General features: G+C 51.6%; 1 protein-coding gene across 4 annotated transcripts; it reads left to right on the top strand.

The window, feature by feature from the left end:
- Positions 1–354: 354 nt before the first annotated feature.
- SEZ6L2 (seizure related 6 homolog like 2) lies at positions 355–21,230 on the top strand. 4 transcript variants are annotated; one of them, XM_025274501.3, is made up of 18 exons: positions 358–1,006; positions 1,918–2,049; positions 2,707–3,006; positions 3,349–3,488; positions 3,747–3,948; positions 9,989–10,174; positions 11,156–11,324; positions 11,951–12,114; positions 13,999–14,199; positions 14,645–14,783; positions 15,635–15,831; positions 15,951–16,145; positions 18,156–18,347; positions 18,431–18,622; positions 19,087–19,125; positions 19,308–19,425; positions 19,527–19,648; positions 20,667–21,230. In XM_025274501.3, exons 1-17 carry the CDS (start codon positions 928–930, stop codon positions 19,639–19,641), a joined length of 2,760 nt encoding a protein of 919 aa, XP_025130286.1. In that variant the 5' UTR covers positions 358–927; the 3' UTR covers positions 19,642–19,648; positions 20,667–21,230. The 4 variants fall into 4 exon arrangements, with proteins under 4 accessions (XP_044791830.1, XP_025130286.1, XP_006070531.1 ...); XM_006070468.3 differs by having other exon boundaries at positions 367–1,006; positions 19,552–19,648; XM_044935895.2 differs by lacking the exon at positions 19,087–19,125 and having other exon boundaries at positions 355–1,006.
- The last annotated feature ends 1,409 nt before the right edge of the window (positions 21,231–22,639 follow it).

Genomic DNA, 22,639 nt, shown 5'->3' with positions numbered 1-22,639 from the left:
TGTCACCCCTTAGACTTCTCACAAACGTAGGAACCTGTCATTCTCCTGGAGGAAGGGAAAGCCCATTCCACATGAGCTCCTCTGAAAGGGTCTGGAAGTAAGCCGGGGGCATACTGGGAGGCTGAGCAAGCGCGAATCCAGCTACGCTGCCCCCCTGGGCACACCAGGAAGAGAAGATTCAGCTTTCAAATATGCTGGAATGGTTGGGGGAGGGGGTATAATTACTGCTGGGACCAGAGTTTCCTTCGCTTCCCCTAGGGGCCGCGGGAGTGAGGATTACGACCCTGGCTCATGTGGTCCCTCCTTCCTCCATCTGCACTTCCTCCTCCTCCCTCCCCCCACCGCCCCCAAATAAATCCCAGGCCCCTCCCTTCGCCCGTCCCCAGGATCTGACGTGGGCTCGACACCTTTCTCAGCTTCTCTCTCCCGCAGCTCCAGTGCCCGAGCCTCAGCTCTCCAGGTTCTGCAACCCCCTCTCCACCCCTCCCCACCAAGCCCAACTAGAGCACAGTAGGGACCCTCCCTATTTTCGACCCCACCCTAGGTCCCCGGGACCTGTTTTGCCTCGACCCTCTCCCCCAGCTTAGAATCCAGCCAACCCGGGGGACCCAGGCGCCTGAGCCAGAGGGTAACCCAGGCGACCCGGCTCCTTCGTCCTTCTCGGCCCCACCCCCTGCAGCCGGAGCCGCGCCCCCTCTCCCACACACTCGGCAGCAGAGGACAGAAGAGATTGGGCAAAGAAGGGTGGGCTCCAGGCGACCCCCTACCTAGTTCTACCTCTCCGTCCCAAAGGGCAGAAAAATTGTCTCCCTTACTAACTGCTAGTAGGGGGTAAAAATTAACAAGAAAGATAAAAGGAGACGGAAGAAAGGTGACAGCTAGATTATTTAGGAGAGTCGCAGAGGAGAGAAATTGGTGTGAGTCGCCATGGGGACTCCCAGGGCCCAGCATCCGCCGCCTCCCCAGCTGCTGTTCCTATTTCTGCTGAGCTGTCCCTGGATTCAGGGTAAGGATATGGGTGCGTGGCGGTGGGCCCCCGGGAAGGTCCCCCTGAGGGGGTTCTATATCTTTCTTTCTCAGAACATCCTGCGTCTTCTGAGCTCCTGGGGGAAGGGAGGGGCACAGCTGACGGACGTAGTAGGGGGGCAAGCCAGGGCTTTCTGGCTTGCACCTGGAGCCCCTAACCCCATATATTGAGTTGGGAAACGAATGAGGGGAGCTTTTAGCAGCCTCTCAGGGGTTAAATCCAGGAAGAAGGGCTGGGGAAGTTGCGGGTGGGGGGCTATCTGCGGAGGCGGCAGAAGCAGGCAGGGTACCTGGGTGGGAGATGGAGGTGATGGGAGAGATGCCAGGCACAGCACACACAAATATTCTTGGACGTATGGACAAAGACAGATGAACAGAGGCAGTGCTCAGGGACCAGATATTTACTCCCCCACTCTGACCCTCTAGCCAGACTCCAGTGAAGGGGGCAGAGACTGCAGAGAATGAGGAGGGGTGGTGGGTAGCACCGAGAGAGAGAACCACACTGCAGACAGAAACCCAGAGAGAAAGCTAAGCACTGCAGAAGCAAGGGCTGGGAGGTGCTGCCAGACCCTCCGCAGAGCCCCGGGGTTGCGGGGAGCACCTCTAAGGGGAAAATGAAGGTAGCAACCCGCCGCTTCTCTGCCCTGCTGGCGCTGTCCAAGGTGCTTACTGAGGGCCCACACGGCCTAGGGGAAAAGGGAGAAAGAAAGGGCTAGGGGGTGTGATGGGCAGCGGAGAGCCCCTCCTCCAGTCTTGGCTCTCAGCCTAGTCTGGAACCCTTCGAGCTCCTGCTGGCCCAGCTGACTGGGGAGGAAGAGCTCTGGAAAAGATCTTTCTGGAGAAGGAAGGCGTGTGGGGCAGTGGAAGAGCTCAGATGATTTCATCTCCTAGGTCTGCCCCTGAAGGAGGAGGAGGCATTGCCGGAGCCTGGAAGTGAGACCCCCACAGTAGCCTCGGAGACCTTGGCAGAGCTGCTCCATGGGGCCCTGCTGAGGAAGGGCCCAGAGATGGGCTACCTGCCGGGTGAGGCCCCCAGAATGGCAGAAGCTGAGAGGCAGAGGGAGGGACATTAACTCAGGGAGATGGGCAACCAGGCCAGTAAAATACAGAGAGAGACAGAGAGATGGTTCGAGAGAATCAAAACTGGACGTATACAGAGAGCCAGAATGATCAAGAAACAGAGCAAGACGGAAAAGCAGACGATCAAAGAGAAAGACAGATGGAAACTCAGACCAGAATCAGAGATAGAGTGGGGGAAAAAAAACACACAGCAAGAGAGAGAAAAGCAAGGATTAGTAGATTTAGAATCATAAAATCAGAGAGGGGTAAGAATATTAAACAGAGATCAAGAGTTCTAGAGAGAGCAAAAGAAAAAGAGGAACAAGAAAGGGGTAACCAGGAGAGGGAGCCAGATCTGAATGGAGAGACAGAGATGCTCGATGAGACTGTCAGAGTGGAAGGGCCTGGACACAGAGAAGAAAAAGGGTGGAGGGCAGGATGTGGAAGGCTTGAGAGGCGGTGGGAAGCTGGGGTGGGGAAGGGAGAGGTGGGGGATCTGTGCCTTGTGGGGGAAGTCTTTTGGTCTCAATGGGGAGCTCTCAGTTTCCCTGAGCCCTACTCCCCAACCAAGGCCCACCAATTTGCTCCTCCTGTTCCCTGACTTCCCTTGCCCTGTCCCAGGATCTGATCCAGACCCCACACTAGCAACCCCTCCAGTCGGCCAGACTATTGCAGCACCCTTTCTGCCTCGGGCCACTGAGCCGGGCACAGGGCCTCTGACAACCGCCGTAACCCCTAAAGGGGGTAGGGGGGCAGGCCCCACCGCGCCAGAGCTGCTGACCCCGCCCCCAGGAACCACAGCCCCGCCCCTTCCCGGTCCCGCCTCCCCAGGCCCACCCCTGGGGCCCGAGGGAGGAGAAGAGGAGACAACGACCACCATTATCACCACGACAACTGTCACCACAACAGTGACCAGCCCAGGTGAGACGATTGACGGGGGATGTGGGAGAGGAGCAGGGCGTGGATAGGGGAGAGGCTGCTGCATATGTGTGGAAGAAGGGATCCAGATAGGAGAGGGTCTTCTGCTTAAGAGTAATCATAAAGGCTAGCATTGATCTATGCTTACTATGTACCAGCGCTGTTCTAGGTTTTTATCTGTTATGAGAGTTGGGGAAGGGAGTTCTGGGTGCCCGTGGAAGAGTAAGCATTGGATTAAGTTATGAAGGGTGCTGGGGAGATGATGGATGGGGACCCCCGGAGTTGCTTGGCTGGGAGGGCATGAATGCAGAGAATCTCTCAGTCCCGGCGCTTCTGTCTCTTTAGTTCTGTGTAATAACAACATCTCCGAAGGCGAAGGGCACGTTGAATCCCCAGATTTAGGGAGCTCAGCCAGCCGCACCTTGGGGCTCCTGGACTGCACGTACAGTATCCATGTCTACCCTGGCTACGGCATTGAGATCCAGGTAACTGCATTAAGCATCCTATTGTGAAACCTCCTAACCCTTTCCTCTGGGCCCAGGGCTGTGCACAGGTTTGGCCTAAGAACCAGAGAACTTGTTTTCTCCGATGAGCCTGGTTTCTGAGGCTCTCACAAACTCTCCTAGAGTTCTACAACTTGGCCAGTGTCACTGTGATGTTACATACAGTGAAAAGGGTGGGGGGCTTAGGGGGTTACCACCTTGGCTGACTTGCCCTGGCGGGTCTGGATCTGGCTTCTTTAGGTGCAGATGCTGAACCTGTCTCGGGAGGAGGAACTTCTGGTGCTGGCTGGTGGGGGGTCTCCAGGTCTGGCCCCCCGACTCCTGGCTAACTCCTCCATGCTGGGTGAAGGACAGGTCCTTCGGAGTCCCACCAACCGGCTGCTCCTGCACTTTCAGAGCCCACGGGTCCCCAGGGGTGCTGGCTTCAGGATCCACTATCAGGGTGAGGAGTTTGGGGTCCTGGTGGAAAGGCAGGGGCCACACTGGGCTCAGGGGACATCTCATAGGCCTGCTAAGCTCAGGGTGATGTCAAAGCCTTTTCCTCTTGCCTAGGATGGTGAGGGGCAGAATCCTCAGAGGAGACCTTCTTATTGTTTAGTTGCTAAATCATGTCTGACTCTTTTGTGATTCCATAGACTATAGCCTGGCAGGCTCCTCTGTCCATGGGACTTTCCAGGCAAGAATACTGAAGTGGGTTGCCATTTCCTCCTCCAGAGGAGCTTCCCAATGTTGAGATCAAACCCACATCTCCTGCATTGACAGGAGCTTTCTTTACCAGGAGCCACCAGGGAAGCCCCAGAGGAGACCTATACACACTTATCTCACACAGAGATCTGTGTCTGGGTGTGCACCCATCCAAGGGACAGTTCATCCATTCCCTCAATAAATCTTTATCCAGAGCCCACTTCATACCGGCCCTGGGTTATCCTTGAGAAGAAGACTAAACAAGCCAAATGTAAAGGTAACTCAGAATCTAGGTAGGGAGATGGGCAAATAATCAAGATGATTATAATCCAGTGAGATAACGACCCCAATCCCTATGATGGAAGGACAATGGGCAAAATGTCAAAGGGACCTAAATTTCCTCTATAAGGAATATAGGAACACCTCCTTGGAGGAGGTGATGACTAAGTTGACACCTGAAATGAGTTAACTAGGGAAAGGGTGGGAGGGACAGAAAGAGAAAGGCAGATGTCTAGATGGATCAAAAAACATATCCCAAGACCCAAAGGGGAGAAAAAAAAAATTGTCACACCCACCCAGAGGAGTTGAGTTCACTCAGCATGGAATATAGAATTGTCCTGTGTGACCTGGGGTGAGTTACTTAACCTTTCTGGACTGCATCATCTTAACTGAAAAATGAGGATGATGTTATTTACCTCATCACATTATTAGGAAGTTTAGATGAATCCATACAAGTGCTTAAAACTGTCTGGTGCCCAGCGAGGGCTCAAAAATGTTGATCATTGCTATTACAGGAAAAGCCCAGAAAGTGGTAGGGAAACTAGACTGGGAGGTAGGTCAGATTTGGATCACAAAGGGCCTTACTAGCTTCAGTGAGGAGTTCTCAGACTACATTATCCTTACAGGGGAGGAGGAGCCACTTCAAAATGTTTTAAGCAAGATAGTGACAGCCTCAGATTTGTGACCTAAAAAGATCCTGCTGACTTCCGGGGGAGCAGGCAAGAAAGAGGGGACATGTTTGCGCATGCTTGCATTCTCCGGCACCCGCCCACAGACAGCCTACACACACGTGTTCATCCATATTTGCCTGTGTGTATGGAAACCTTCCCACGATGCAAGTGCATGTTCTAGCATACATGCGTGCATGAGGCCAGGGGCCCAGCCCATGATCCTTTTCTGGACATTGCTGCCATCTCCAAAGTCCCTTCCTCAGCTCAGAAACAGAGAGGGAATTGTGTCCCTTCATGTCATCTCGTGGCTTTGCCAGCCCCTTGTGAGCTCTGCAGACCCTGGATCCCTTGTGACTTTATCCAGGACACAGGCAACCATTATCCCTTCCTCACACCCTCTCCTGCAGTCTTTCTTCTGGACCTGCCCATGGGGTCAGGTGTGCAAGGTGGAGTCAGCAAACCTACCTGTAGAGAGACCAGTGAGTAGGGGTACATGTAGTTGGTGGTTAGGGCCTGGTTGTTGGGGAGCAAGGGCAGGCCTCGAGGGCCCAGGGCTGAGGGCTAGGCCTCAGATATTGCAAAATGGCTCCCCACTGGCTCCTTTAAGCAGCCACATCCCTAGTGCATTGAAAATAGGACTCGTTAGGCTAAATGGAACATCTGGGGAAGCAGGGCTACTGTATAAATGGGCCTTCATGACCTGCCTCAGTCTTCCTTGTTCTGCAGCTTCTCCTGGCCCCTTTGAGACTGAAGCCCTGTTTAAGCCCTCACCAGTCTCCACTAACTGGGCCTTCTGATCCACAGGGTCCCCATTAGCTTCTCTGGATGGTCAAAGGCTCCATCACCCCTCACCCCAGGGCCAACAAACATTCCCATTTACGAAACCCTTTCACCAACTCTCCTTGCCTCCCCTTCTCACAGCAGCCCTGGGGGTGCCAATTGTCAACTCTGTTTCTGAGAGGAAGACAAAGCCTCAAAGCTTACAAGGATGGTTTGGCCACTAGCAAATGCATTGCAAAGTCAGAAGTCAGATCCCCAAGTCCCTGACCCCCAGTCATTTATTAATTGAGGCTGAGGGGCAAGTGATTAACATTTTCTGAGGACTCTCTAGTTCCAGGTGCTTGGTGTGTTTATTTTCTTTAAGGCCAATCCTCAATGATAGGAAATGTTATTGTCATCTACAGATGAAAGGCCCAAGAGGCAAAGTCACATGTTCAAGGCCATACAACAAATAAGTTGTGCAGCTGGAATTGGAGCTTAGGTCTGCCCATCACTAAATTCACTGCTCTTTGCACTGCTCCACATTGACTCTTGGTGGCATCAATCGATCAGCAAGGCTAGGTTTTTAGGAGACAAAATAAAAACGGTTTGGTTCAGTCTCACAGTGGCAATAGGCAGGCATTAATGTGATGATGAAATTATGCGTGTGGATTCTGTATGGACCAAAAAAAAAAAACACCTAACTTTATTGAAAAGGGGAGTGGGGGGTCAGGAAAACTTCCTGGAGGAGGTGGTACTTCAGTTATTCCTTGAAAGATGAGGAAAAGTAAGACTAGAGCCTTGCAGGTAGAGGAAATTATGTGAAAAATACATGGAATTGGGACCATAAGGAGTCACAAAACTATACCTTGGGCTAGACCCAGTTGTGGAAGGGGCTTTGAGGCCCCGTCAATCTAAAGTATTCAGGCTTGAGTCTGTCAGTCGTAGGCAGCCATCACAGAAGCTAAAGTTTATTGAAATTACAGTGTTTGGGTGGGTTTTTGTTTTGTTTTGTTTTGTTTTGTTTTGTTTTTTGCGGGAGGTGGGGGATGTGTTTTGTTTTGGCCACTGTGTGACTTGCAGGATCCCCTACCTAGTATTGAACCCTGGCCCAGCAGTGAAATTGCCAAGCCCTAAGGCTGCAGTCCATGGGGTCACGAAGAGTCAGACATGACTGAATGACTTCATTTTCACTTTCATGCATTGGAGAAGGAAATGGCAACCCACTCCAGTGTTCTTGCCTGGAGAATCCCAGGGACAGGGGAGCCTGGTGGGCTGCCATCTATGGGGACTGAAGTGACTTAGCAGCAGCAGCAAGGATGCTGAAAGCTTGGCTTCTCTGTACACCAGTCCTGAATCGAATCTCAGAGACAGAGTTTGGGGTGATGTAGAAAAGAAGAGCTTTGTTACTTTGCCAGGCAAAGGGGCCCAGAGCTTGCTAATGACGTCAAAATAATGTGTCCCAACTTATAGAAAATGAGAAGTCTTACAGTAATTGTTCAAAGGGGGAGTGATCAGCTCGTGGATATTCTTCTGATGGGTTGGTGGTGAGATCAGTAGAAGTCAACATCATCAACCTTCATGTTCAACTGGTCTGGGGTCTATAAACTTGTGGGCAGCACGCCATCATTAATTTTTGTTAGCTTCTCCCACCTGGCAGGGGTTTCAGCATCTACAAAATAGCTCAAAGATATTGTTGTGTGTATCCATTGATGGGGAAATAGGACCGTGTCCCAGGGGTGCACTATTATTTCTCTTTTTAAAACAAAATATTTATTTGGCTGTTCTGGGTTTAACTGATAGTTCTAGCACTGGGGATCTTTGTTGCCATATATGGGATCTAGTTCCCTGACTAGGGATTGAACCCCGGCCCCCTGCATTGGAAGATCAGAGTCTTGGCCACTGGACCACCAGGGAAGTCCCACTATTGTTTCTCTTGACTCTCTCTGGTCTCAGCATCCCCTCCCTTCCCTAATTAATAGCTGCTAGAAGCTGCCCATTAGAACTGAGGGAAGGTCATAGAGGCTGAATGAAGGCTGTTTCCCATAACCAAAGAAATGGGGGACACAGAAAGGCTTTGTGCTTAGAAGCCCCACAGAGCCCTGCTCAGTGTCACTAACCACTGGACAACCAGGAAATGCCCAGATCCTATGATCTACAAGAAGAAGGCAATGGCACCCCACTCCAGTACTCTTGCCTGGAAAATCCCATGGATGGAGGAGCCTGGTAGGCTGCAGTCCATGGGGTCGCTACGAGTCGGACGCAACTGAGTGACTTCACTTTCACTTTTCACCTTCACACAATGGAGAAGGCAATGGCAACCCACTCCAGTGTTCTTGCCTGGAGAATCCCAGGGACGGCAGAGCCTGGTGGGCTGCCATCTCTGGGGTCGCACAGAGTCGGACACGACTGAAACGACTTAGCTGTAGCAGCAGCATGATCTACACGGTCGTATTTGTGTCGATCTTAGTAGACCATGAACTCCTGAAGGCAAGGCTTTAGTCTGTTCCACCTCTGGCCCTCGGACCCAGCCAAGGAAATGCTTGTTGAATTTTGAAACACGGAGAGACTAGGGTCTCTAACAGAATCGCTCGAGACTGGAGAGTCAGAAAAAGCAAATGCCTAGACAAGCTGGACCCTCTGCTAACCACAGCCTGCCCCTCCTACAAGATCCAGCTTTGAGGTATTTCCTCCAGGAGGCACCCCTGCCAGCTTTTAAAAATTACTACACTTTATTTTATTTTATTTATTTGGCTGTGTCAGGTGTTAATTGCTGCAGCACATGTGATTTTCACTGACTCATCCAGGATATTCTGTTGCAGTACACAGTCTCTCTAGTTGCAGTGGCGTGTAGGATCTTAGTTCCCTGACCAGGGATGGCACCAGCGTCCCCTGCATTGCAAGATGGATTCTTAACCACTGGACCACCAGGGAAGTCCCCAGGAAGGCCTTCTTGATGAGCTCTGCTTAACCAGACATACAGAGCTATGTCAGGATCAAGTTCACAGTCCATCATTGACTACCAATGCACTTTCTATTTATTTATTTTATCTCATATGACTGCAAGAATTTCAGGAGGCTTTCAAAAAAAGACCGCAAGCAATAAAATTAAATAGAATAAGTAAGAAAAAATCGGCACCAGGTAATGCTTATTAAATTTGGGGAAAAAAAAAAAAGAATGTGGATGGAAATTCCCTGGTGGTCCAGTGGTTAGGACTTTGTGCTGTGTCTGCTGAGAGCCTGGGTTCAATCCCTAGTTGGGGAACTAATCTCAGAGGCTGAGTAGCATGACTGGAAAAAAAGAATGTGGATGGACAAGCCACTGTTACTGGGAGCAAGTCTCACTCCATCTGGTTCTGAGCTTCCCAGCAGCCAGTGCAAAAAGAGAGATTCCAGAGCTCTTACGACAGGAAAGAAGACAAACCAGTTGTTTAGGGAAAGCAGAGCTTTCCCTAGCACTTTACTTTCTGTGGAAGACTTACTCAGAGGGTACTGAGTATTAGAGTCTTTAATGGCAAAATACTTTCTAAAGGAGCTCATTGTGACTCCTTTGGATGAGAGCTGAGGATATAAAACCACAGTGCACCTCAGTGGAAGGAAGTCTGTGGGTGTGGAGGGGAGAAAATGATATGAGCCACTTAATAACTTGGAGCCTCAATTTCCAAATCTAGAAAGTGGGTCACAGCCTTCCTCTTCAAAAGTGCTGCGTGAACTCATTTTGGAAGCTGAGTGGGCTCTGCAAATACCATGTGTTATTATTAGAGCTGGATGGGGTTCAGAGTGGTCAACTGATTTGCCTGAGGTCACACAGCCAATGAGTGCTAGCTAGGGTCCAGAATTTCTTTGAGTCTTAGGTTATCATCTCATCTGTAAAATGGGGGCCCAAGGGGGTAGATTACAAAGATTAGGGGACATTAGGGGTGTGGAAATTACCTCCTCGAGAGAAAATGTGTCCACGTAAGGACTCCAGTATGAAGCCAGTGTGTGCCTCTGGGGGTGGGGGGTAGAAAGAGGGGAGGAAGTGCTGGGGGGTCAGTGAGAGAGGGTGGCATGGGAAAGTGAGGTCTTCTCCTTCTCTGCCTGATCCAGCCTACCTCTTGAGCTGCGGCTTCCCTCCCCAGCCAGCACATGGGGATGTGAGTGTGACAGACCTTCACCCTGGAGGCACTGCCACTTTTCACTGTGATTCGGGCTACCAGCTGCAGGGAGAGGAGACCCTCGTCTGCCTCAATGGCACCCGGCCAGCCTGGAGCAGTGAGCCCCCCAGCTGCATGGGTGAGTTTCCTGCTCCTCTCTGTCCCAGGAGCCCCGCTAGAGGGGCCTGTCTTTGGGGATCTCTATCTTTAGGGAGCACCCATCTTGAAGGGGTTTTTTTAATCCTGAAGAGTCCCTATCCTAGGGTCTCCCTCTGGAGCTCTTCACCCTAAGGGTCTCCATCCTTGGTGTCTCTATTCTTGGAAGGTCTCCATCTGGAGACATCCCATCTGGAGGGTTTCCAGATCTTAGTTCCCTGACTAGGGATTGAACCCATGCCCCTAGCAGTGGAAGCATGGAGTCCTAACCACTGGACTGCCAGGGAATTCCTGGAGGGTCCCCACGTGGGGAGTCATCATTCTAGAGGTCCCTGTTTTGGATAACCCTCATCCTAGAGGAAATAACTTTTGGGGTCTGTATCTGGAGGGTCTCTATACTGGAGAGCCTTCATCCTGGGGGCCTATCCTGAGTATTCGCCATCTGAGAGCTTCAGTTTGGGGGCTCGTGCATCTGCGTGTGTACTAAATTGCTTCAGTCATGTCCAACTCTTTGCTTCCCTATGGACTGTAGCCTGCCTGGCTCCTCTGTCCATGGGATTCTCCAGGCAAGGATACTGGAGTGGGTTACCGTGCCCCTCCTCCTTGGTGGGGGACGATCCCCAACAAGGGATTGGACCTGCATCTCTTACATCTCCTGCATTGGCAGGCAGGTTTTTTTTTTTTTTTTTTTACCACTAGTGCCACCTGGGGGGAATCCCTCATAATTCCCCACCCCAGGGTGTCCACATCTGGGGAGTGTCCATCCTGGGGGTGGGGTGTCCAGCTTGGGGTCTTTGTATTCCAGAGCTGTTCCTTACCTGGGTAGTGGCATGGAAAAGTCCTGGGGTGAGCCTGCAGGGCAGAGGTCATCCCAAGGCCAGGGCCCAGGCAGAGCTGTGGGTACAACAGCTCTGAGGATGGGACAAGGACAAGTCACCTTAACCTGCTGCCCCTCTGCCCACAGCATCCTGTGGGGGCACCATCCACAATGCTACTCTTGGCCGCATCGTGTCCCCTGAGCCCGGGGGAGCTGCAGGGCCCAACCTCACCTGCCGCTGGGTCATTGAAGCAGCCGAGGGACGCCGGCTGCACCTGCACTTCGAGAGAGTCTCGCTGGATGAGGACAATGACCGGTGAGGGTCTGAGCCTTGGGTCAGAGGTTCCCCCTTCAAGGAAATAGAAGGCTACCGCAGGGAGGCGGCAGACTAGGGGCATCCCAGTTGGGATCTATGTTAAATGGAGATCAGTCCTTCCCCTTTCTTAGGCAGTGTAGCTGTGAAAACTGAGACAATCACTTAACCTCTCTGTGCCTCATTTTCTTCATCTGTAGAATGGAGATAATAGTAGCTCCCTCTTAATGTTTCTGTGAGGATAAATGAATTAAAAATATGTGAAATTCTTGGAGTGACCAGCACACTGTAAGCACTCTAAATGTGTTTACCATCATCATCATTATCCTCACTCTTTATCTAATAAACTGGTACCCCAGGTCTGTCACTAGCTGCTATGTGATGCTGGACAGGTTACTTACCCTTTCTGTGCCTCAATTTTCTCATCTATAAAATGAGGGATAATAATAGTATCTGACTTGAGGGTTCTTGTGAGAATTCAATGAGATAAAATGTGTACAGGCTTAGAAGAGTCCATGGCATATAGTTAATATTTGAAAGCAATAGCTATGAAATTAAGTTAGAGCAGGCAAGAGGTGAAGCAGCTTCCTAGGGGAAACCAAGCTCCTGACCACCTCTGTCCATCCCAGGCTGATGGTACGCTCAGGGGGCAGTCCCCTCTCACCAGTGATCTATGACTCGGACATGGATGATGTCCCAGAGCGGGGTCTCATCAGTGATGCCCAGTCTCTCTATGTGGAGCTGCTTTCAGAGACACCTGCCAATCCCCTGCTGCTAAGCCTCCGATTTGAAGGTAACAGCCTTCCCCCTGGGGCCCCAACTCCCCCACTTTCCCTTCTTCCTGATGCCCGGGCATGGTCACAAGCACATATTCCATCTCTGCTCATCTCCATGTTTGGATTCCTCTAAACTGACTTGCCTCCCGATCCCCAAGTGACAAAGATTCTGTCTAATTTCCTGAGGTGGCCTTTCTACTTAAGCTTCAGGTATGGCTGGATCCAGGTACAGCTGGTCTCAGGTACACAGCCAAGAGGCCAGTTGCTTTCATCTCTCCTTTCTTTCCTCTTGGCTGGTTTCATTCTTAGGCAGACTCTCAGCCTGTGTACCTAGCAGTTCCAGATTTACATACCACAAGCTTTAGTAACTCCATTAAAAAGAGAGGAAGCATACCACTTTTCTAAGAGCTTCAGCAAAGATGCCAGGAAATGCTTTCAATGTCCTGGCTTAGGTCAGATGTCTATGCCTGAGCCAGTCACTGTCAGGTGGTATAATGTTTGGCAGATCCACGTCACACGTCCATTCCTAGTTGGCCCCAGCTGAACCTCATGGACTGGAAGTGGGGAGGGCATGAGACCCAAAATGAAAATAGGAGTGCTCTTAACAGAGGAAGGAAGACTGGATGCCAGATAGGTAGAAGCAAGGAAGTCAGTGATTATAGGAGGAGTCATTTGAACTAGGACTTACAGGATAGAGAGAACTTTAAAAGACAAAGATTGGAAATGAGCATCAGATAAAAGAACAGTGTGAGCAACAGTAGAGAGGTAGAGAAAAGCCTGATATGTCTGGGATACAGAGAGTTTCACTGTGTCTCAAGTCGAGGATTTATGCAAACAGTAGCAAGAAAGAGACAAAGAAAGTGAAATGTACAGAGATGAAAGGGGCTGGTTTCTAATATGAATCAAGGGAGAAAGGGAATTGGCACTGTGCCCTGATGGGTGCATAGGATTTGGACATCACACCTTACCAGGTTAAGTAACAGTGAAATAGAACAGTGGATCTGATAAATAAATTGCATATTAGATTCTGAGACTGCAAAGAGAATTTCTAGGTCTGAGGCCTGCCTCCATAATTGTGGGTCACTATTGCTCCATGGACTTCAGACTCTTTCTGTATCCTTCTGAATCTTACCTGAGTCTTTGCAGCTAAGATATGATCAGATGGGTTAAAAACTAAAATGCTCTACAAAAGTTCATTTTCACTGCCTTAGCCCAAAGTTAAATAAGTAGCTTTTTGTATTTGCCTCACTTTTGGATCCCAGCCACAGTATGGATTATCAGGGATGATCAGAAGTCAACTGTTATTTTCGAGGAGTGAGCACACCCACACGAGCCAAGTCTCCAAAGGCACCCTTTCCCCCTCAGTCCATTGCAGCTTCCAGAGCCAAGCGTCTCCGGCTGGGAATCAAGGAGTCTGGGCTTAAGAATGTCTGGTTCTGCCACTGCCCCACCCTGTGACATGGGGCAAATGGCTTTTTGTCTATGGACCTGGTGTCCTCATCTATAGAATAGTGGCTGGGACTTGACTGGTCTCAGCCTCTGTCTAGAGGCCAAGGAGCTAACATAAATGTGCCAATGAGGAATGTTAAGGTTTGGGGGAAACTGGAGAGTGAAAGCTAAACCCAAGGGCATTCGATTTTAAATAACCCACTGGGGGGCCAAACCACACTGGAATTCAGCCCAGTTCCCCAGTCTGAGATCCCTAGAGGCCTGTCCTATTATGTGTGTGTGTGTATTTTAAAAAAGTATTTATTTATTGGCTACATGGCATGTGGGATCTTAGTTCCCTGACCAGGGATTGAACCTGCAGCCCTTGCATTGGAAGCACAGAGTTTTAACCACCAGACTGCCAGGGAAGTCCCTGTCCTAATGTTTACTTCCTGTGACTGACTCCTTTATAGCCTTTGAGGAAGATCGCTGCTTCGCCCCCTTCCTGGCACATGGCAACGTCACCACCACGGACCCTGAGTACCGCCCAGGGGCATTGGCCACCTTCTCATGCCTCCCAGGATATGCCCTGGAGCCCCCTGGCCCCCCCAATGTCATCGAATGTGTGGATCCTACAGAACCCCATTGGAATGACACGGAGCCAGCCTGCAAGGGTGAGCCCTCCACCGCCCTAGACTTCCTTCGGTCCACAGGCTACCTCCTGATCCAGGGAACCTAGGAAGGCCATCAGAAAGGAGAACCTAGTAAACTCAGGCCTTGGATCAATCCCTGTCCTTTTCAGAGGCTCAGCTCAGTTTTCTTAGCTAAGTAGTTGGTGGGCTTGTTACAGAATTCAGGGATCATAACACAAATATCTTCAAGAGCTAGGGCTACAGTTGGGCTAAGACAGAGATTGGGTGGTGATGCATCGGCTGGTGAGTGGGCGGGGTGAGTTAAGATTGGACACAACAGGACTAAGCATAGCAAGAATCAGGTAGGTAATAGATAATAGAAGTCCGGGAGGAGGTATGGTGCACAGAGTTGGGAGTGGTGAGAATGGTGGTGAAATGGAGACTGCATACCCATCTGATCCTGAATCTGACACCGTTTCTCCCCTAGCCATGTGTGGAGGGGAGCTGTCAGAGCCAGCTGGTGTGGTCCTCTCTCCGGATTGGCCCCAGAGCTACAGCCCTGGCCAAGACTGTGTGTGGGGTCTGCATGTCCAGGAAGAAAAACGCATCTTGCTCCAAGTTGAGATGTACGTTTGGGTACCACAGAGGGTGCGATGGGTGTGGGCTCAGTCATGTGATATGACAACGCACTGCCCTGCTTTCTCAGCCCAGCTGTCTTGAGCTTTTTCACATGATTTGGTGGATATATGTTCAGATGAAAAAGGTGTATAAGGATTCAGGATGGGGGTGTGGGACATCAAGTAGACCTAGGGACAAATCATGTATTGGGTGGAAAACCTTGGGGAAGCAAATGGGGTAATGCAGCCTTCCTCAGGGTCTATTGTGAAAAGGGGGCTCTGGCCTGGAGTCTCACTGTTTGACTGTTTCCAAGGCCACCTATGGAGTGATTTCCGGGGACCCAGGCCCAAGTGTTGCATCAGCAGCAGCACACAAGATGAGTATAGGTATGGGGGAAATCCAGTGAGCTCATTTGATGTGAGGTGGTCATGTGCCTGGACAAAACTAGAGTGGGCATAGCTCAAAAAGCAGGTACTCAGGCGGGGCCTAGAATTGGGCGGGGTGGTAATGAGCATGGCCTGTGGTTGGTCAGAGCTGGAGTTGAGCATGGCCTGTGGTTGGTCAGAGCTGGAGTTGAGACTGACCAATCACAGGCTTTTGGAGTTAAGCATCACCTGGTGATAGAGAAGGGACTGGGGAGTAGAAGGCGTTAGCAATGAGCAGGGTTGGGTACTGGGAAGCAGAAATCGGGAGAAACCAATGGAACCTGAAGCGGCTAGCATGGAGAAGCCCATAATTGATCCAAACCTGAGGCATGGGATAGGCAACTGGAGAGTAGGTAAGGTTAGTAATGAACCGAGCTAGGATTGAGCAGAACTGGACGGGAGGAGCTGATCGTAACCCATCCCCCACTCTGCAGCTTGAATGTGCGCGAAGGGGATATGCTGACGCTGTTCGATGGGGACGGTCCAAGTGCACGAGTCCTGGCCCAGCTGCGAGGGCCTCAACCGCGCCGCCGCCTCCTCTCCTCTGGGTCCGACCTTACGCTGCAGTTCCAGGCACCGCCCGGACCCCCCAACCCGGGCCTGGGCCAAGGTTTCGTGTTGCACTTCAAAGGTACGAAGGACTAGGGTCTCGAGATGGGCAGGGGTCCCGCAAGTCAGAGAGGCCTCCGAAGCTGGAAGGGCGCCCTGGGTCTCAGAACAGCCTCCAAACTCGCTGTCTGTCCCCTGCAGAAGTCCCGAGGAACGACACGTGCCCCGAGCTGCCGCCTCCGGAGTGGGGCTGGAGGACGGCCTCCCACGGGGACCTGATCCGGGGCACGGTGCTTACTTATCAATGCGAGCCTGGTTATGAGCTGCTCGGCTCCGACATTCTCACCTGCCAATGGGACCTGTCCTGGAGCGCAGCGCCGCCCGCCTGCCAAAAGAGTGAGCCCGGGCCCCGCCCCTGCCACTCATGGCCCCGCCCCTGCCCACCTGTGTTTCACTGCTCTGCTTGGGCCCCGCCCATCCCCTCTGCGCCCCGCTTCGTCCCATCTTGTCCCCACCCCTGTTTTGTCTGGCCTCCACCCCTTCGCTCTAGGTCTTGCCCAGATCTTCTTTAGGCCCTGACCATATGTCCCCTGGGTATACCACTCCTCTGCTCCTCGGTGTCCCGAAACTGTCCTCTTTGCTCCCCAGTCTCAACTTCCCACGGCTACATCCCTCCGTCTCGCGCTGTCCTGGGTCACGACCCTGGTCCTCTAGGACCCGCCTCATCTTTTCGTGGCCGCGCCCCCACAGTCTCTTAACCCCGCCTCTGCCCCGTCTGAGTTCCACCCCTTACCTGGCCCTTCTCCAGTCTCTCAGTCCCCAACCCTTGACATTACGGGGAGCCACTTTGCTGGGGCCTAAGCTCGTCAGAGAACTTGGTTAATTTTAATGCAGTCAATAAAGTGCCGTGCTGGGTTGGGGCTGGGGTTGTACAGAGAGGTTGGGAACCCTACCTACGGAGACAGAGCTCACAGCTCACAGTCTAGGAGAGGGACAGATACTTAACTCAAGATATTACAGTGCTAAGTGCTGGGTGACTTCAGGCAAGGTACTTAACATCTCTGAGTTTTTTCATCCGTGAAGTAGGAATAGGGTGTTGTGAAAAGCAAATGAAAAGTTTTTCACATTAGTACCTGGTGATAGTAAACAGTATGTACTGTAGCTGCTATAAGTATGAAGAAGGGCTGTGGGAAAAGGGGGTGTTCATTACCCCACAGATAGGGCTGAAGATTTCACAGAGGAGGCAAAATTTAAAGGAGCTGGGAGTGTTTATCTTTTAGAATTGAAAAGAGGGGTGGCATCTTGTCACTTTCACCAAATTTTGGGAAGACTGTCACGAGGATATGGGGCTGTAGGTCTTTCATCGGGGACGTAGGAGGAACAGTGGGACCAATGAGGATAAGTTTCAGGAAGCCAGATTTCGACTGAACACCAGGTAAACTTTCTAGTTGACACAGGTCCCCTTTCCTCAAAGGATTCACAGGATGTCTAACCCAGAAACCAGATAGGATGGAGCAGGGACAGGAAGAGATGAGAGCAGGGCCCAGAGGGGATAGGGTCTGACCCAGCTGCCCAAGTCTAAGGAGAGAACCCACCCCAGGCCTCACACTGAGCCTTCAGCTGAGCTGAGACCCAGGTCTCTGAAACTCAGCCCAATGCTCCATGGCTGTGACCCTGAACAGTTCCAGCTCTGCCACTTTCTGATTGAGTGACCATAGGCCAGTCATTTGACTGCCTTGAACTCTGAGCCCCAAGGGAGATGACAGTGACCTTGATCCCTCATCAGGGTATATGATATTGTGTTTGTAAAACATTTAGCAGGGTGCCTTGCACAGGTCTGTATATAGGAAACGGCTTTGCCTGGGACTCTTTCGTAGCATGTCTGTGAACAGATACCCACAGGGGCCAGGCAGGCAACATAAGTGAGCAGACTGGGCTGAGAATGAGGGAAGCAGGAGGGCTGGACCCCTCTTCTGCTGATGATTTGCCAGGCAGGGCTGACACAGCAGGCATTTAGCTGGTTTGCTCTGGGTAAGTGGTTCACTATTTCAAATTTCACCCTGGGATGGGGACCCAGGTTGCCCCACACAGTCGGTCTTCTGGAAGAAAAGTGTCAGCTCCGCTCAGTCATGTCTGACTCTTTGCGATCCCATGGACAATAACCCACCAGGCTCCTCTGTCCATGGAATTCTCCAGGCAGCAATACTGGGAAGCCTGATATGTAAAATGCTTGAATTTTTAAAGTTTTCCCAATTCCTGCTCTCTTCATTCTGAGGAAGGAGTGGGAGGTGGTGGGGGTGGGGGTCTGCCCCAAGGAGATGGCCTATGGCTCAGGGCTTTCCCAGCTCTCAGCTTCTAGATCTTTTAAGGCCCTGGCTCCCCGTGACTTTGCTCTCTTGTCAACAGTCATGACTTGTGCCGACCCGGGTGAGATCACCAATGGGCACCGTACCACCTCCGATGCCGGCTTCCCGGTTGGCTCCCATGTCCAGTACCGCTGTCTGCCCGGGTACAGCCTGGAGGGGGCGGCTGTGCTCACCTGCTACAGCCGGGACACGGGCACGCCCAAGTGGAGCGACCGGGTCCCCAAGTGCGCCTGTGAGTCTGGGGACACCCTGGGACAGGTGGCTGGGTGGCCTGCTCACAGTGCAGCTGGTCCATGGCTGACCTCTTCCCCGCAGTGAAGTACGAGCCGTGCCTGAACCCTGGGGTGCCAGAGAATGGCTACCAGACACTATACAAGCATCACTACCAGGCTGGCGAGTCTCTGCGCTTCTTCTGCTATGAGGGCTTTGAGCTCATTGGCGAGGTCACCATCACCTGTGTGCCCGGCCACCCCTCCCAGTGGACCAGCCAGCCTCCACTCTGCAAAGGTGCCTGGGCATGCAGGGCAGGAAGGGGCATAGCAGTGTCTGGGATGTGACAGGGCAGGGAAAGTTAGGTAGCACATTCGAGACTGCTGAGTTTTCCTGTTCACCTCCCATGGGCTGTCATCCTCAGAGGTAGATCCACAAGCCCTGGGGAAGTTCAAGATCATGGACTCATCCTAAGGGAAGTAGGACAGGGGGCTTTGGTTTGGCAGTCCCTTGCCCTCTGGACTGGTCTCAGTTTCCTTATTTTTGACAAATTCTACAGACCTGGTGGGTTTAGACTCTCCAGGGGTCTGAAGAAGGACGACCAAGGCCCTGCCCCCACTGAGGGAAGGATCAAGCTTAGGTTGAGCAGAGGGCAAAGAAACCAGGCTGTCCGACCCAGCCCCACCGGGCTCCCGGCCCTCTCCACAGCCTCCTTCCCTCCCTGGCTCAGACCCCGTCCCCTCCCCCTCCTCTCCCTGCAGTGGCCTTTGAGGAGCTCCTGGACAACCGAAAACTGGAAGGTCAGTGAGGGCACAGTGGAGACCCAGGCCTGGCTGAGCTGGGAGGGCAAGGCAGAGGCCGGGGGCAGGAGGCCAGATCCCCGGCGGGGTGAGGGCCCAGGGGTTCAGGGCCCAGGGCAGGAGGCTGGGAGAGCCCAGGGTGGGCCCAGCGCCAGCTCACTGGCCTCTCCTCCTCTCTCCAGTGACCCAGACCACTGACCCGTCACGGCAGCTGGAGGGTGGGAACCTCGCCTTGGCCATTCTGCTGCCCCTGGGCTTGGTCATCATCCTTGGGAGTGGTGTGTACATATACTACACCAAGTAAGTACCTGACTCGGGGAGCTGCTGGCCAGGGCAGACGTCCTGCCTGCCTGGCACAGAAGCCCGGGTGAGGGGGGGTTGGGGGCTCACTTCTCGATAAGCCCCTCTATCTCCTTCCTTTCCCAGGCTACAGGGAAAATCCCTCTTCGGCTTCTCGGGCTCCCATTCCTACAGCCCCATCACGGTGGAGTCAGACTTCAGCAATCCACTGTATGAAGCTGGGGTGAGCCTTTCCCCTACCCTAGAGTTTCCCATCCCTCTGCTCCCCCAGGACCCTATACACTTCTCTCAAGGTCTCTGTAATATCAGTCTTGGGAACTGAAAACTCAGCTGCCTACAAAGGCCACATCAGTGAACAAAGCAAGTCTGTGGGCCAATAGGGAGTGGCGGGGACTGTGGCTAATTGGAAAACTTGTACTCCATCCAGTCTGTGGTAGAATTGTTGTTCAGTTGCCAAGTCGTGTCTGACTCTGTGACCCCACAGACTGCAGCTCACCAGGCTTCCCTGTCCTTCACCATCTCCTGGAGTTTGCCCAAGTTCATGTCCATTGAATCAGTAATGGCACCCAACCATCTCATCCTCTGGTGGAAACCTAGGCTCAATTGCCAGATCTTCCAATTGTCCAAGAAGATCCAGAAATTTCAATTTTTATGTGACTTTAAGATACTGTAGTGGGAACCAAACATATCCATTGGCCAGATTCGGCCCAATTCATATCCCATGGCTGTCAAACTCCCAGTGATCAATGTTATTTGAAAAACACAGTCTTGGATGTCCCTGGCAGTCCAGTAGTAAAGACTCTATCATTTGATAGACAATGTCTTTTGCTATTTAAAGGCAAAATTTTATTATACAAGGGGTATTTAAATCAGTTAATTTATTTGGTATTTGACCAAAGAAAAGCCATTTGCTCCTGTGCTGAAAGAAAACAGGCTGTGTTGATCTACATCTGAGACCATACCATTCTATATTTAACGGGCAATTTAAGGGAACTTCAAGGGTAAATTTAGTACCAAGGGACTGGGAATTTGCCTCCAGCATGAACTGGAACTCCACACTTCTAATGCAGGGGCTGTGGTTCAATCCTTGGTCGGGAACTAAGATCCTGCACTCTGTGGCCAAAAAACAACAAACAAACAAACAAACGCACAGAGTCTTTCCCCTTCCTCGTGGATACCTATTTTGCTGTCTTGTCCACCTCCATCCCACTCCAGCAGCTGATACATCTCTCTGTTTCCAGGATACACGCGAGTATGAAGTATCCATCTGAACACCAAGACAAAGGCTGCAGGACGCCCTTCCTCTCCTCATTCTGGGCAGGAAGGAGTACAGGACCTGGTCTCTGGCTTCCTTCCTCCCTGCTGTGTAAATAGTCTCCTGGTCCCACAAGGGGGCTTTGATGGCCCTGGGGACCCTACAGTAAATAAACCAGCATCCTGTGCCCAAAGCCTCCTCTTCTCAGTTGCCAAACAAGGGGCCTGCCCCACCAACTCAACCTGCTTTTGGACCCTGGGAGGGGAACTCAGTCCCGGCTGCAACTCCTGGGGTGCCTCCAGCCCAGGGCACCCCACAGGGACTATATCCAAGAACTCTGCTGTTCCCTTGGCCAGGAAGGCTCTGTCCTTCCCAGTTGCTCTGGCCCTGGCCTAACCTCTAACCCTAGAGGGTCAGTAGAAGAGGGATGAAGCGGAGAGCTGGGACAAGACCCCTACCCCTTTCCTGCCATGCCCCCTTCCCATGGTGTCCCCACCTTTGCTTCTGGATTTTTGGTTTTGAGCAATAAACAGAAAATCACCATTTGTAACTGGGCTGGTGGGGTGTGGGAAGGTGGGTCACAGAGCACTGAAGATGGCGATAGTGGTCTCTCTGGAGAGAGGGCTGGGGAGAGAGGAACAATTTGGGGGAAAGATGGCAGTTTACGTTTGCAAACAGGGCAGTGTTGAAGAGGCTGGCCTGGGATCAAAAAGCCTGGCTTTAGGCTCAGCCTCTGGAGGACCATCTGGGTCCCCTCCTGGCCTCAGCTATCTCTCTACTAGGCTTGGCATTTCCAGGCTCTTCAGGATGGGCCATAGCTGGCAGTAGGTGCCGCGCATCTCTCACTGTTTGCGTGCATGCATGCTTGCTAAGTTGTTTCAGTTGCGTCCGATTCTTTGCGACCCTATGGATGGTAGTCCACCAGGCTCCTCTGTCCATGGGATTCTCCAGGTAAGAATACTGGAGTGAGTTGCCATGCCCTCCTCCAGGGGATCTTCCCTACCCAGGGACTGAACCTGTGTCCCTTACTTCTCCTGCATTGGCAGGCGGGTTCTTTACCACTAGCACCACCTGGGAAGCCCACCTCTCAGTGTCTGACAGGTGGAAAACAGTGCTCAATTTATTTCATGGCCAGTTGCCCTAAAAGTCGGCCCCTTCTTGAGAATTCTTGTAATAAACCCAAGTATACCGTTCTTTTTTCCCCCAATCTTCTTGGCATTTCAAGCATATCTGCTGTTACATGTATACCAAGTATTAGATTTGCAGCCTTTCCTAAACAATGAGCTTGTTTTGTATCCTATGGGTGTCCTTTTCTTTACTCTTGGGCATTATAGGGAATTTATAACTAGTTTGTCTTAAAGTCTTTCTCCAAATCAACTGAATTTTCCTTAATTAAAATTTTATAACTAAATATAATGAAACATTTTTAGAACACTCAAAAGAGGACTGAATTTTAGGAGAAAACGAAGCAAACTGACTTTGATAAATGCTTAAGTTTGGGGCATTTATTCTGGGCCAGGCATTGTGATGAGCACTATGCATACAATTATGTTTTTAACTCTCACAAGGTCCTTGTGAGGCAGGGACAATTATTTCCATTTTTCAGATAAGGAAACAGGGGCTTGGAGATGTGAGCTGACAGGAAATTCCTCAGGAGGCTCCAAAAAGTGGCCAGACTGAGATTTAAATGCAAATTTCACAAAGCCTCCAGCACTGCCTTCCACCATGATGTGTTCCAGAGCCAGGAGGCTCCAAAGCGCAGAGACCTCAACACTGAAGCTGGTGGCAGGGACGGGGTCTCTCAGATGTCACAGGCCTAGACCTTACGAGGCAGGAGTCTGGCTGGGAGGGTGGATCTGAACCTTTGAACTCATCTCTGCCAACAGGCTGATGGATAATAGGTGGCTAACTGCCTGAATTAAAGCCATTCCCATAATATGGAATATGCCATTCCAATAA

Source organism: Bubalus bubalis, chromosome 24, assembly GCF_019923935.1.
Source record: "Bubalus bubalis isolate 160015118507 breed Murrah chromosome 24, NDDB_SH_1, whole genome shotgun sequence".
Classification (NCBI taxonomy): Eukaryota; Metazoa; Chordata; class Mammalia; order Artiodactyla; family Bovidae; genus Bubalus; species Bubalus bubalis.
The sequence above is the reverse complement of the archived record's forward strand: the minus strand, read 5'-3'. Positions and strand labels throughout refer to the sequence as shown.